At 40.8% G+C, this 15788-nt stretch overlaps 1 protein-coding gene and 1 long non-coding RNA gene across 3 annotated transcripts in view; both read left to right on the top strand.

Annotated features, from left to right (window-relative positions):
- Nucleotides 1-15788, top strand: part of LOC110973235 (uncharacterized) — a 146985-nt gene that overhangs the window by 97776 nt on the left and 33421 nt on the right. The gene's annotated exons all lie outside the window — the stretch shown is intronic.
- Nucleotides 7895-14115, top strand: LOC110973282 (neuromedin-U receptor 2-like). The gene is made up of 2 exons (XM_022223973.2): nt 7895-8084; nt 11023-14115. Exon 2 carries the CDS (start codon nt 11842-11844, stop codon nt 12868-12870), a length of 1029 nt encoding a protein of 342 aa, XP_022079665.1. The 5' UTR covers nt 7895-8084; nt 11023-11841; the 3' UTR covers nt 12871-14115.

Genomic DNA, 15788 nt, shown 5'->3' with positions numbered 1-15788 from the left:
GAAACATTGCCCTGCCATTGGCGAACAAAAAAAATTAAATAACGCTTCGCTAACAGGAGGTGACAACCTCGCGGTCGCAGGTCGTGTACAATATAGCCAATCACAGTGCAAAGCCAGCAACTCTTCGTAGCCCCCTGTTTGGGCGGTGAGCGACGAGTGAATTTCGTATAATGCCGTGTGCCTGAACCAAGCCGTTCAGGCATTGGTAGAACTTGAACTTGCTGGAAAATATTCGGTTCCTGAAGACGAACCTCCTTCTTACCTACCTAAAAATGCCCATTCCGTCGTTTTTTATTGTTTGCTTGACACAAAGAAACACTTAGAACATACGATGTAATTTTGAACATTATGGAGCTAAGAAATAGAAACTGACAAAGACCAACGAAAGAGGGCGGCATTCATGTTTACATCCACTCTGCAGGCGGGTTCATGATGTGCATGTGCTTCAGGCTGCAAGTCATTAAAAACGGGCTACTGAGGCACGGCGTAGACCAAATTACGATTTGTATATTGATGATTCTCTGCTTTTAGAGTATTTGTGGCGTGTGGATTGGATGGTTTGTAAAAAGAAGGGTGGAAGTCCCCAGCAGACCGCAAGCCTGAATTTGTGAAAAAAAAGGTTCCTCGTAATGGCTGTGGTTTGCAATGGAATGGTTTCGTCATTCTTCAAGGTGCCAGTGGGCTTTACGGCTGTTGATTTCCGAATAAAGACGTATCTTCAAAAGTCACCGAAAACTGCAAAGAATAAACGATGGGGAAATGAGTTTTAATTTGCTGTGTGTCATTAACACCCGAGAAACGTATACTTCCCCTGATTTTGTGGGACGAAGGTGTTTGTCACTTTTGTCTATGGCAGCATATTTCTTGGTCTGCAACCTTCCTGTGAATGCTGAAGCAAAGCAAACTTGACGTCACTACACTTTGACAGTGAAATTCACTTGATTTGGTATGTTCAACTTCTACAAATTTCCAGCACGAATATTTTGATCTAACGTCACACAGGTGCATTCATGTTCGCGTTTACGTTCATTCTGAGCCGGCCCTCTATCTGAAGTTCTCTTGAAAACACTTTGAAATTGTAAGCATGACACGTTATTATTTAGATAATATGTAACTGACCTGCTTTCTGTTCAGCATATTTTTGTAATAGACCCAAACAAATACCAAGGTAGAACTTTGGTCCTGGAATCACACGTAGGCCTATACTTTGTGAAACTGACCCTTTTCTAATCCCTAACAACGTTTATTTTCAGTGGAAACTGACGGTACATTAAGACTCTTAGGGCTGTCTTAAAAAAATTAACAGTGTCGTAAATTCGTTCGGGTGGGTGTAGGTGGGCGGATGAACAAAATCCTAAACTTCTTCGGCCATAGAAATTCGAGAAGCGATAGAGTGGAAACGAACATGGCAGTGTTCATTGTAGTATGTGTTTGCAAGTGGTTAATTAATGGCCAAAAGCACCCCAGTTGTCCTACATGTCAAGCTGCAAGCTAAAACAGCGCCACCTGGAGTCAGTCTTCACCTAAGTTTAGAGTGGAGTGCAGTGACGGCAAGTTTTCCAGGCACCCTTTCGTGTAATGAAAATACTGCTAAATAACTAAACTCGTAAAAATGTAGCATGTTGGTATTATAACTTCCAAGAATTGGATCCGTGTTTAAAGTTTCAGTCCATCCAGTGGCGCAGCTAGGATGTTACCAGTCGGGATGGGGGGGGAACAAATGGGCACCAGCTATTAGTGAGTCCATCGTTTGCGCGGTGTTCCCCTGAAGTGTCAGCTTAGTGAATACTGTATGTTTCGAGCAAAATCGTCCGCGGGCTACTAATGCCAGTTTCCAAAACTGCATCTTTGTATGCATCGTTGAAAACGGCCTGCTTTCATTGTTTTCTTTAATGACATCTTGCCAACAAGAAAAATTTCAAGCGGAGTTTTCTCATAACCTTCTTTAACCCAGTATGCTAGCTTTTTAACAGTAATTCCGTCAGTCACTTATTGGATAACTGCACATGGACAGTACATTAACTTTAGTGTTCCCAGATATTAAGATTTTGATTCGGGCAACTGAATACATTTTCCCAAGAGAGTCGTTTTTACTTTTAACGACTTAAGCCGCACAACTAGATGAGAATATTCCATCTTTGGACCTGCTCATTTTATTTGCACATTCACAGCTGCCAAACACACTTCCTGAAGCAACAGAGACAATTAGAAAGGTGTTCACCTTTCTTTTGAAATCAAGTCTTAAGGGAGAGAGATAACACCGGTAAGCCTATTCTAGTTCCATATTTTGCAAGGTTAGAGACACGACCCCATGAGAGTCAGCATTTATTATTTAATGTTTCCATAGCTTTACATGCAAGATCAAGAGCCTAATTCCCACCAGTCAGAAGCCGTGTATACGTACGTACGTTTAGTAAGGCGTGGATAAAATAATATGCATTCGTGAACTAGTCTAGATGTTGACTGTCTACGATCAAATGAAATATATTTGTGCATATCAACGACGGCCTGATTGTTTGAGATTGTGATGCAAGGTATGGAAAATGAGATTAATTTATTTGTTTCTTGAATTGTAAATGGTAATCATCATCTGTTTCATTATGATGTCCTCTTTTGCAGGACACCAGGAAATCCAAATTTTCGTCGGAGAGACTGAGCATGAAGTGGTTTAATGGACCAAGTAAAAAAATGACTTTGAACCAAATAGCTGTTTTCGTGTTGAATTCATGTTGTCTATAGATGGCTTTTTTATCAGAATTACGTAGGCCCTAATACTTACTTTAAAATGCATAATACCCCTGTAAAAGCGATGAAAACAGGGGCAGAAGTTTGTGTTCAAAGAAATGGGGGGGGGGGGCATTTTGAAGGCTGGGGCAAAATTAAGTCCCGGACTGTGGTTGTTTTTGAATTAATGACTTTGGTAGTGTACTCACAGCTTTTGTGTATTTTCTTTAGAAATGCTTCATACTGTGCAAACCTGTGATGTATGTGGTGCTAAGCCATTTTTGACACGGTCCATTAAACGATTTTGTGCTCAGTAATGTACGAAATGTAGACTTGTTGATGTCATAAGAAAGAGGACACCATACCGAAACAGATTGTGTTTCCAAAATTAATCACTCACTTGCAATAAACAGGGTAATTAATCTCGGTTTCCTTTTTAAAGGTCGGTTCATACTTTAGACGAATGCTAAAGCGAATTGAATTTGACGTCGCAAAACATTTGCAGCGAAACTGAGTGCAAAATGCGTTCAACCTTGCGAATAAGCAGCTCAGATACCTGATCTGATGTCACAATTTCACTCTCGCGCTAGGTATGAACTGATCTAAACCGCAACAACACTGGCAGTCACAGCAACCGCGACTACCGCACAGAGCTACAGCTCTTTGGTCTACCGCCAACGCCCTACCTTTAGGTCGAGTTCGGGCGGCCTGTTCTTGACACGTGTTTCTTGTTCTCGCGCTCGAACGGCGGGAACACTACTCAAGAAAACTTTTCTCGGAACAGGATCACACACCACCTCCTCGTTAAGGTTTTACAGGAACACACGGAAAAACTCGTGAGATTTTGATTTTTGAACAGCTGCAAAAAGTAGAGAGATGGCTTCCAAAGCCATGGACAATGGGAAGTTTTGCAAAATTAACATTAATCATTTTCCGTAACACAGAAATGAATGTTCCCGTTCATATAGAAAAGAATTCAGCCCATCCAAACATTAACTCTCGAATAACGTAGCCTACATGGACGCCGCCATGTTCCATGTTGCTTGTCACTAACTACCACCGATAACCGGTTGTTTGTTCCCAGCGTTCGAGCGGCCCACCCACGAACAACAAATCGAGCTGTTCGTGAACATACGGGAACGAGCCGCCCGAACTCGGCCTTAGTGTACCAGTTCCCTTGTAATGCACACAGATTCATCACCCGGGATGAACATTTTGGCCGATTTGTTGCTGAAAGTGAGAGAGGTTTCTAAATTAAATTTCACAGAAAATGCAACATGATAATTTTTTAAAGCAGATGTCGAGCAGAATTTTAAAAAACTCGGTGATCGCAGCAAAAACTTTAGGAGATATGTTTTTAACAATTTTTTTCAAATAAATAGGAATTTTTTCATACAAAATGGTTTACAAACCCTCCGTGCACCGCTAATAAGCAGGCCAGTCTTCGCACTGAGGGAATTTCCAATGTCGTGTGAGCTAAGCTTTGGTTATGAATCACGGTGTTTGATGAGGATATTTTGTAACATCTACATGTATGTTTGTAGCTTGTATAGAGCTTGTTGATAATATATTGTGCACCTCAAGTACAGACAATTATATAACATCGGCATGTAGGTTGAAATATTTATGTAAGATGTAACGTGAAATATTTGGTGATTAATCGAGCTAGTTTCATGTGACTACCCTTCATTTCACCAACACAAACACAACCAAGCAATTCGTTACTATCTGCCCGGAGCTGAAGTGCACCCTCACCGGCGAAAGAAAGACAGTATACAAATATTGACTGCTCTGAGTGGTATAGTAAAACTAGCCTCCCGAGGTAATCCATGGAGCATACTATTTTCCCTCGGCTTTGCATCGGGAAGATAGAATGCTCCATGGATCACCTCGGGAGACTAGTTCTACTGTACCCCGAGGTAAAGCAGTCAATATTTATTTCATAACACCTCCCCACAGATTCTCCAAAATTTAAGCTGAAAATCAATAATGAAACACCAAACTGGATTTACATTCATCAAATTTAATTCAAGAATTCCAAGCGGAACAGCAACGTTTGAATACATTCATTAACAGATGTTGTTTGCTATGAGCCGAAATACACGCCTATGCTTTCGTTGCTACGGATATTCTTTGGTTTCTACGGGTATACTTCTTTTTAAGAATGAGGCTGCATGCTTTTTTGAAGCGGTTGTATAATAAAAGTATAACTAGTAAGCCTCACATGACACACTGTTTTCCAATCAAGATACAGAATCTGTGGGTGAGGTGTTATAATTGCTACTAAGTTTTCCAACCGGGTTCTTGTCCACGTTCGGCATGCACGTGAAGACCATGCATTCCAGACTAAAATCGTTGCGCGTATTGAGCGTGTTCCGCGTCAAACGCGTTACTTACGAACCGGATACCACCCGGCTAACTGGCGCTCTTGTGCATGGTAACTATCCTTTCAGACATTTTACCTGAGCTATCCATCATCAGTAACCATTTCTTCCTCTGTGTCCATTTTCCTCGGAGGTCTTTTAACTTACATTTCACGATTTTCTAATAGGTATCGTGCTGTCATTGTCAGAAAGAAGATGGTTCCTTCTTAAATTGTATTTGCCTGTGGGGCAGCTTCTCACATTTCCTCGACTCTTGCTTTGATGGCAGACCGCGTTTTCATATCGAGCACTCTCGTTGCTTCGTTTGCGGCTATCGGGCATTCACGTAAGCGCTAGGTATAAATGAAAATGGTCCATTACCGCCTGGATCACATACCTAATGTTCAGCATGCGCTTCCTCATTTTCGGACGTGCCCTATTTTCAAAGTCAGTAGGTCCTTATTTTGTGGGGGATGATCCCTGCAGGGTGTGGTGCACTAATTCAAGTGATACGAGCCGCAGAAGATTGTTGGTCGAAAAAATGTTTGGATTGTGTTAATATTTGCCAGGTTCAACTCCCTTTTAGGGGGCTTTTATCCCAGCACAGACAGTTGACAAAAATCACAGTTTGGAAATGGTTCTAACTTCTAAGTGCCTGAGAAAGAGAAGTGCCATTTGGAAAATTGCTTTGTGCTGTATTGGGAGCAATCATGTTTCGGGGTGCAGACTAGGGAACTCTCATGTTTCGGCGTGTGAGTTTGTTTTGTATGAATAAGCGACTCCAATAATGTCAGCTTCCATGTTATTGAGCCTTGAACTTTGTTGATTTAATGTTGATTCCAACGGGGATTGAATTAGTGCATGCCAACGCTAGTGCCGGCAGAATCCGCGTGGAGGAGAAGCAATCTCTCATCGGTTGAAAAGAGTAATGTTGGTCGGGAGTGTTCATTTTGCTGGGAGCGACGCGCCCGTATCGCGTGAATTTTCACATATGAGCGTTTTCGAAACAAGTGAATTCGTCTGAGACTTTGGTTTCGCTGGTTTCAGTCATTTTGGAGTAGCGTTTGAAACCACGTGAAACCACATGTTCAAGCTGTGGCTAGAACCAGCGAAACCGAGTCTAAGCCGAATCCACTCGTTTTGAAAACGCTCATTGTCGATTTTGATCCTGTGAAGTGCAGTTCTGACCAAAAGAGTCTTTGTTACAAGAAAAATTGTGCCCTCTCTTGGTCCAGCTCAAGGCTCATAGTTCAAGACAGACGCGCTCTGAAATTACTTAGCCTAAGGAAGATATTGATTCAGTTCTGATTGTTGTTGTTTAAAATTGCCCTGGTGTGAATTTCACTTGAAAATGTATTTTGTTCAACTTGTACTCCTTGATGTAAGTCGACTACATGACATCTTTTCTGGTCACTGTCTTTGGAAAGCGTATACTTTGTAAACACACTTTTTCATGCTTTGTAATTCCTGATAATCAAATGGCTATTACGGTAATGCCAGGCAGACTTGGGGGGCTTCTGTTCAAGTTATCATATGCTGAATAAAAATGTTTGTGAAAAAAAACACTGACATATCATTAAGAACCGAAACAAAAGCGAATTATCAAAGAAAACAAAATTACGAAAGAACTATGCTATAGTATAAAAACAAGCAACGTTACTGGAGTAATGGCGGGGCTTCCAGCTTTGGACGATATTGCATTTTCTCATACTTATTCGAATTTGCATCTCTAAAATCAAAGAGGTAACACTACCCGTAAAATTGCACAATAAAAATTAACATTTTGATTAAAAGGTACACGACGTAGCACTTAAATTACCTAGAGGGAAAAATGAATATAAAGACCATCTCCACCGTCTGCAGTAACAATTATTTACAGCAAACTTAAGCGAGTTGCTGCTATTGCTTAATACCTGAACAAAATTAATTATCATGTCAAATTTTTGTCAGCTACAAAAATCATAAATGTTGTAACTGTATATGAGCACAGCAGTGTGGCTTTATTGTAGTCAATTGTCAGGCAAAATTCATTGACAACAATACGTTCACGACATGTAAAGTTTTTGAAGGGTTGAATAAAAAATTGTGACTTTGGCACTCTAAACGTCTATACACAGCCCTCTAAAATTTCTACGTTAATGGTACGACGTTGCAAAATGTACACTCAAGAGATTGGACTTGTTATCAGATAGAAATTGTGCAGGCGACATTTTATGCATACGTTAAGTACCGCGGAATGAATGAGTTGCATTAGGCCCAAAAGGTTCAATACGACCCAGGATGCCTGAGAAAAAGAAAAAGCTCTTTTCAGCCCAGCCCACTGTTTGGGGGTTTTACCGTGAACTTGGCTGACCTGGGCGACCTTTTTATGAGTGGGATTCTGCCCGCCGAATGCCTTGTGGCCATCAAAATTAAGGAACAACATATGAGGTGTCAGTGTCACTGCTCACGGGTCGTTTGGGCGCTTGGGGATCGCTTAACAAGCTCGAACGCTGCCAGCGACGGGCGCGTGCCAGTGGTGGGAAGGCCATTTCTGAACTCATGTTTTTTTCCCCAATCAATTCTGAACACGCCAATGCTTGCTCATAAACTTTCATGCATAATGTTTCGTCCTGACGTGCTCGCTGATGGCAATCTTGCAAATATTTAACACTGCCATACCCTTCAATGAAAGGCCTCGATCGTTAGTCGCGTGGATTGATTGTGGTCAATTTTCTCGCGTGTTCTAGCCCGTATCAAGGAAACGTCATTGCAGGCTGATTTATCAATTTGAGGTGCATCGTGATTTACATGAGTATCCTTCTATAGACTGAAAGCAAGTCTAACAAGTCTTACTGACAATGTATAAAGCAGCATTATGCGTGCGCACTGAACGTGTAAACCAACGGTTCGGAGTTGCCAGTGTGTTCTGCCGCATCCGTACAGCCGAACAGATTCGTATTTTCCTGACAACAATCTTTTGATGAAAGGAGAAAGCGGGAGGAAGACTTCTCGAAGGTAAGTCCACGTAGTTTCTTTACCCATTTTTTCCCATTAGTTTCAGTGAATTTACACAAAATATGCTGCAAACGATGTGCAGTCTAATAATTGTTCGAGTTTTGTCGCCTCAGAACCCTTTTTAGACCCCCGTTTAAACATGTCATCTTCTTGTTTGGGTGCATTTTGCTTATTTCCACATTTCTAATATTGGGTATCCACAAAAATTGTGGTTGTCATCGGGAATTCTTTTTAAAAAATGAACATAAACCTGTTAAATACATTGTAAAAAAACGTTGTGGGCCAGTTTATTTTTGGCTAATCTCAGAGAATCAGATGAATCGCCTAACTGTTGAGGGAAATAAGTAGAAATGAGTAAATGATTGTGCATTTGACAACTATTACAACTGTTGTTATATGACACAAAATATTAGATGAGAAATCATCGCGGTTGGGAAGTCTGTGTTGGCCCATATGGTCAACCCCAGTTTGGGGACAAATTATTGCTCGGTATGTCTCAGTCCATCTAACTGCATTTTATTCACATGTATGAAGATAAGTGCCTGTATTCTGGACGTTTTCATCTTGAAGCAATCCAGTCCTATGCATTATTCACCCCTTTGAATGCAGGTTGTCCATCAGTTTACCTTAGTCACTCAAGTGCCAGTTCTGCATACCCTGCTTAGACCTTTTTCAAGTCTCTAGAGATTTACAAGAAAATCCCTTCAACAGCACATTTGCTAATGTTTGTATGCTGACGGAATAGTCACAAGTTTTCCATACTAATTTCGAATACCGATCAAACAGCAAAATCAAGACATGAAATGAAGGCTGTTTGTGGAAAGGAAATATATTTTGGGGGAGAAGAAAGGAATTTTTTGTACAGTTGTGACGGACCATATCTGAGCGATACTTAATAACTCTTAGCTGTTATTTGGAAAACTTTGTATCATTATACACGTAACTACAATTCCACAACTTCAATTGACCGCATATACCAAAGTTTTTGACCACCATGAATTATGACAAATAAGAGTGGGGAAGAGAAGTTCTCAAACGTCAAAATCCGGTTGAGAGGCATTCGATCACATCTGTTTACATTGTTCAACGATAGGATTTGGGAATATATAGAGAGATAAAAGAACGTTGGAAAAAATTAAACATTAGGGAATTATTGCGGAAAAGAAACTGAACTAAGGCTAACTAAGTAAAGGGGGCCATGTGGAAAAAAATTCTGTGAGTTACCACGCAAAATGACACACACATGCCTGCCTATTAAGTTTCCATCTCTTTTATTCAGAAAGCTAGCGGGAAAATGTGATTTATGAGTCTTATGTAATAATAATTTTGACCATTAGAGGGACAAACTAACACGGGCGTGCAAAAACTGAAAAGGTGCCACGTCAGAGTTTATTGACTGAAATTGGAAAAAAAGTAAACATTAGGAAATTATTGCGGAATATTGCCTATACACGAGAAAAAAAAAGAACAAAGGCCAACTAAAGGGTAGAAAGCAATTCACATTCGAAATAATTTCGAATTTTGTAGCTTTCGAACAAAAAGTTAATAGGTATTTTAGAATGGATCTAGATTCTGTGTTGCCCTCTATTAAACAATTAACTGCCGATAACCCGAGACCAATACGACAATACAAATAATTGTTTGTGCCCACATCTTTGCGTGAAATGCCTCATCTGAAAATTATATTAAATCATTGTCGGCAAATTAATATTTACGATTCCAACCAATGCTTTCTTCATGCAGTAAAAGGTTTCTTGGCCTTATTTGCCACCGACTAACGGTAAAATGAAGTGCAATAATCAAATTATGTAGTGCAGATAGGCTTCAGTATCACAATCCTGCGGTGTTTGCCTTCTAAGGTGTCCAAGCCGTATTTATTTCTTGGCGAAGGAAATTGGCCCCATGCCTCGTTGCCGTAGATACAACAATAGGCCTACACGAAAGATGTTGAGGGCGGGGCTGTGTTTGCAGATTAACTACTCCATGAAATGACGTCGTCAGTGACCTAACTTCTTTTTAGTCATTATACAGCTTGAAAATCAAATTGATTGAATCGTGTGACAAAAAAGCTCAATCGAAGCAACAAGCCATAGCCAAGTACTTAACGTTTTCTTTGCCATTGACCGCTTCTGGCTACATCGATCATCTAATGTAATTTGTAAACCGAGGAGTTTCGTTTAAAAATATCTTACCAACCATGTGGCCCACGAAAAATAATTGAATTTGAAAAAGACAAAAATTAATTAAGAAAGTTGTAACTTACATATTTATGGCACCGAAGCTCTGAATTTTAACATCCTGAGTGAACAAAATGATTATTATTAAGTTGAGGCGTCAAATTTTGTTTTAAAAGGGCACAATTTTTGACCTTGTGGCAACGTTTTCAGGCGTTTTGTCCAGGGATCACTAAGTTTACACAACAAAGAGTATTCAGCGGCAGCTGGTGAGAAAGGCCGCAGAGTTCCACGTTCCATTCGTATTCATAGAAATTAATCTCTGAGGTTGTGAAGATTGTTATGGTTTATGTCAGAACCAAACGTCAACTTGACTCAGTCAATGAGATCGGAATAGTCAATTCACCTGTAAAATCCTTTAAAAAATACACAACGGTACGTTAATAGTCTGGTCGCTATGCATGAATTCCATCAAAATGTGGATCGATACGATAATTCGCCTATTGGTAAAGTATGTCCCGTTTGAGAAAATTCCAAGCCAGCTGCTTTGAATAATTCCGTTGAAGGTAGCCATTACAACATTGCTTCTTACTGCGTCTTCATGAGTGACTTAGGACCATTCCATTGCAGGTGATCTTGAATATTGCCTAACGCGCTCGTTCTTGCTCAGTATTAATAACCATGAAAGAAATCTGAGTATCCGAGCAGGTGGTAAAATCCACATTCTGCACTCATTTCGCATCTGGTTTTTTTTTCTGCTGAAGATGCATGGACTGGCTTCTACAGCAACAAGGACAACGACGATCGTGCTGTTTGTCAGATCCCAGGTGAATCAACCGATCTGGAGAGAATCACGGTTAGTGGATCGATCCTGGGCTGGCATGGTGAATCTCATTACTGCACCAAGCCTTCTCAGATGCCCTACATACTGTTTCTTCATGGAAATGGTCATTAGCTGTGATGCAAGAGGTGGATATTAAAGCCGACATCCTTCGCAAATCCAGAAGGCAACAGTGCAAGTTATTCCGAATCACGATATTGTTACGTTAAACTGACACCAAATACGCCGCTTGGTATTGCAATGCTAATTACTGCGTCCCGATGTTTCATTTATGAAGAAACCAGTTGATTTGGTTAGAAGCTACGATGACCGTAACTTGAACACTTCAAGAATACAAACAGAGGCTCGTTCAAGCATCATTTCACTCAGCAGTGGTGTCTGGAAAAAATGCCAGGCTTTTCCAAGGAACTGGTTCCGTGGCGAAAGGCGAGGTAAAAGGCTGACCAAGATTGATACGTTGAAGATTTTAATACGTGATAAGACGGATAATAACAGACAACAAAAGACTGGGAAGCTTAAGTATTTTGTCGTGCGTCGTGGGTACAGCTGAAGCGTGCAAAAACCTATAAAATCAGCTTTGATCCATGCTGGACGTCGTGATGACGTGTTTGGGCCCGTGAAATTTGCCCACTCCTACAGTGACAGCAACAAAATCGATGCTCCACAACTCCTTCCTGCTCACCTCGAAGAAAACCGACAGAAACAGGTTTGTAAGGACCTAATAGTTTGGTCAGTTGTTAAGATGGAGTGCAAGGGAAGAGAATACAATATCTCGAATGATGATGTTTTTGCTATGCCACACCCAACCAGTGAGACTATCATGACGACAGTGGTGCTGCCGCTCATAGCCGTTCTCGGGGTCCTATCCAACAGCGCCTTCATCTTTGTCGTATCTCGTCTGCCGCACATGAGGACGCCTACAAACTACTATCTAGTCAGTTTAGCGGTGGCCGACACCATGGACATATGTGGAGGCGTCATGGATAAACTCGTCTTGTTCCTTTCCTCTCCTTTGATCAATGATCAGTACGGATACGGGGGCACTGCGGGGTGCATGGTAGCCACCTTTATCACCAATACCTCTTACTTCACAACACTCTTCCTCATCTGCTTGGTGTCACTGGAGAAGTTCTATGCCGTGTGTCACCCTTTGCGGGTGGTCCGGGGCCGGAGTGGCCGTAGAGCAGTCCGGGCCATCGCTTGCGCCTGCTTGGTGGCTGTACTGCTCTCTCTGACTTTCCTACCAACCTGTGGAGTGAAGATCGAGTACTGCTTGCGATGGCCTAACGGGAACGAAGGCGGCGACTTTCCGCTTTTTCTCATCGCGTACGTGGCGCCTTACGACTGGCTCGAGTCGTACATGCTCCTGTGCAGGACCTCGCCTTTCTTTGTGACTCTGGTGGCGAATTTCGTCTTCTACATCCAGATCATTCACGCCTTGGGACGACAGGTGGCCGCAATGGAGTCTCACGGCCAAGCGCATGTGAGAGCTGGACCGTACGCGCGGAATATGGCGGCTCGCATGCTGGTCGTCACAGGCGTCGCGTACTTCGTCCTGCTAGCACCCTTTGAGGTGACTCAGCTTTGCTTCTTGATCGGTTACTTCCGTGGAGACGTGTATGTCTTGGATGAACACCAAGCTTTTGTCCTGGTCCAGGTCGTCCGCATATTCTCTTACATCAACTCGGCGATCAATCCTTTCATCTACGGAGTCATCAACAGGAAGTATAAAGAAGCTTACAAATTAGCGTTCCGGTGCAAACGACAGTAACAAATTTTGAAGCCAGTATCTAGCAGGATGGAGAGAAAACATATAGAAACTCAAAGTTGTATTACCACAGACCGTGTAGTTGGATTAGTAGTCGGAACGATTACGATTGTAATAAAGAACAAGAGTACGTTGTGTTAATTAGACAGGAGTTGATAAAAGTACAAAAATAGTGAATTTTTCAACTATTCTATACTTCATGACTGTATAGTTGACATTATTTTGTCCAAACTGTGAAAGTATGGTAAAAAAATTCAAAGCAAGCTACTGTTACTTCAAAGAGAGTTGGTCTGATTGAGATTAAAATTTGCTTCGGAAAGACGCTAAGAATTTTGGCCACTTTAATCAGATTTCATCTGAACAAGTGGCCCATTCGGGGTATTATTACGAGGATACGTCCTGATGAATACAGGTACATGTACATTAATTATTTACGTATAAAAATGTGCGATCATGATGAGCACATTCATCCTGAAATTGTTTTGACCTTGTAGCTTTCACGCCTTCCACTCTGGTTCAAAACTCTTCAGCTCGCTTTTCATATTAAATTAATTTAATCGATGTTTAAAGTTTTTATGTCTAAAGTGATATTGGAGCATCTATGTAGGAAAGACGCAGGACGTGCAGTGCGTGAGCAGTGTAAAATTAATAGTGTACATGTACATTGCTCTTGCGTGTGGTAAAAGAAACAAACCTCGTGTGTTCACGATCACTGACGATCATTCGTCCAACTTTAATCTGTCGTTTATCACGATCACCCAAAAACGCTATAAATTGCAGCCATTTTCCGACCGGTTAGTGCGATTCCATGCACAACACACTTGTTCGAGAACAAAGTGTATGGCCATCCATTGAACGGAGCAGCCCAGCAAGTAAAAAGGGCGGAAAGTGATCAGTCTTCCTCTTAATATTCAACCATCCTGGATTTGAAGAAAGAACTAAAGAAAACTAGAGAAAAGTGTTTGTAAACAAACACAGAGCTGGTTCGGGACTGTTTTACCAACAAGATAAGTATTGTTGATCAAGCTCTCAAACTAACCCAAATGCTGAGTTGAAAACGTGTACAAAGTCAAGGGGCTGAAATAAATATTGAAAAAACAAGAGTAAATCACATGACGACGTCATGCAGAAACACTGCTCCTTTAAGTTCGTGTCACGTGATTTGCACTTAAACTGAACAATTTTTATGAAATATTACTTCATATTCGGACTCTTAGGCATATTTCAAATAAAATAACAGAGCGTCAAGTACCCGATTTCTCCTTTGTTCTTATAGTAATCTTGCGCCGAAGTGAAAGATTACTTGTTCACTTGTGTTAAGTAGAAAAATGTGTACAAAACCTATGGGGAAAAATTAAATATTCAAAAATGAATATAAAATAAGGGGATGATGTCATCATGACGTCATCCCTTTGCAATATATCTTGCATCGGGGTCTTCGTTGGCTATCACTTTGGGAACGATCAAAGACTGCAAAGTTACCAAAATTGTCGCTCAAAAACGTGTACAAAGTCAATGGGCTAGAAACACGTATGCAGGAAAACTGCTCCTTTAATTTCATGTCACGTGATTTTTGTCTAAACTGGGAAAAACTTATGAAATATTATTTAATATTTGCACACTTGGGTATATTTGCGATCGAACGGAAGGGAAAATTTAGTCTGATTTCTTCTTCGTTCTGGTAGTAATTCTGGGTCGAAGTTGAGGACTGCTCACGCATTATGCGGGACAATGTGTGTACAAACCCTATGTTGTGCAACAGCGCCATCCATGGTTCAATATGGGACAGTTTCTTGACAATTGAAAGCCCAGGCAGTTGTGACCGTAATTCTGCAATAGCGCCCTCATAGCCTGATATAGGACAGTCCGAAAACTGCGTGCAATCTGTGTACAAAGTCTATGGGGGAAAATTAATTCTTAAAAAATCAATAATAAATAAACTACTGAAGTTACCACTGTGAATTTCTTCTAGGACCGTCCTTGGATAATCACACAACTATCCACCAAGTTTGAAATTGTTCTGATTTTCCTTGATGCCGAAGTGTAGGGGTAGAAGAACTTGGCTGAAGAAGAAGAAGAAAAAAAACTAGAGAAAAGTGTGTGTAAACAAACACAGAGCTGGTTCGGGACTGTTTTACCAACAAGATAAGTATTGTTGATCAAAGCTCTCAAACTAACCCAAATGCTGGGTTGAAAACGTGTACAAGGTCAAGGGGCTGAAATAAATATTGAAAAAACAAGAGTAAATCACATGACAACGTCATCATGACGTCATTTATATACAATAATTTCTGTATCAAGATTTTTGTTGGCTGTCACTTTGAAAACGAGCAAACATCCGAAAGGGTTCAAAATTGTGCCTTGGAAACGTGTACAAAGTAAAGGGCAAAAAACCCCATTTGGAGAAACACTGCTCTTTTAAGTTCGTGTCACGTGATTTGCGCTTAAACTGAACACTTTTATGAAATATTACTCCATATTCGGACCCTTAGGCATATTACAAATAAAAGAACAGAGCGTCAAGTACCCGATTTCTCCTTTGTTCTTATAGTAATCTTGCGCCGAAGTGAAAGATTACTTGTTCACTTGTGTTAAGTAGAAAAATGTGTACAAAACCTATGGGGAAAAATTAAATATTCAAAAATGAATATAAAATAAGGGGATGATGTCATCATGACGTCATCCCTTTGCAATAAATCTTGCATCGAGGTCTTCGTTGGCTATCACTTTGGGAACGATCAAAGACTGCAAAGTTACCAAAATTGTCGCTGAAAAACGTGTACAAAGTCAAGGGGCTAGAAACACGTGTGCAGGAAAACTGCTCCTTTAATTTCATGTCACGTGATTTTTGTCTAAACTGGGAAAAACTTATGAAATATTATTTAATATTTGCACACTTGGGTATATTTGCGATCGAACGG

Source organism: Acanthaster planci, linkage group LG02 (assembly GCF_054643075.1).
Source record: "Acanthaster planci isolate LZ-2023a linkage group LG02, COTS_SCS, whole genome shotgun sequence".
In the NCBI taxonomy this organism is placed as follows: Eukaryota; Metazoa; Echinodermata; class Asteroidea; order Valvatida; family Acanthasteridae; genus Acanthaster; species Acanthaster planci.
Note: the sequence above shows the minus strand (reverse complement) of the source record. Positions and strands in the feature narration are given on the sequence as shown.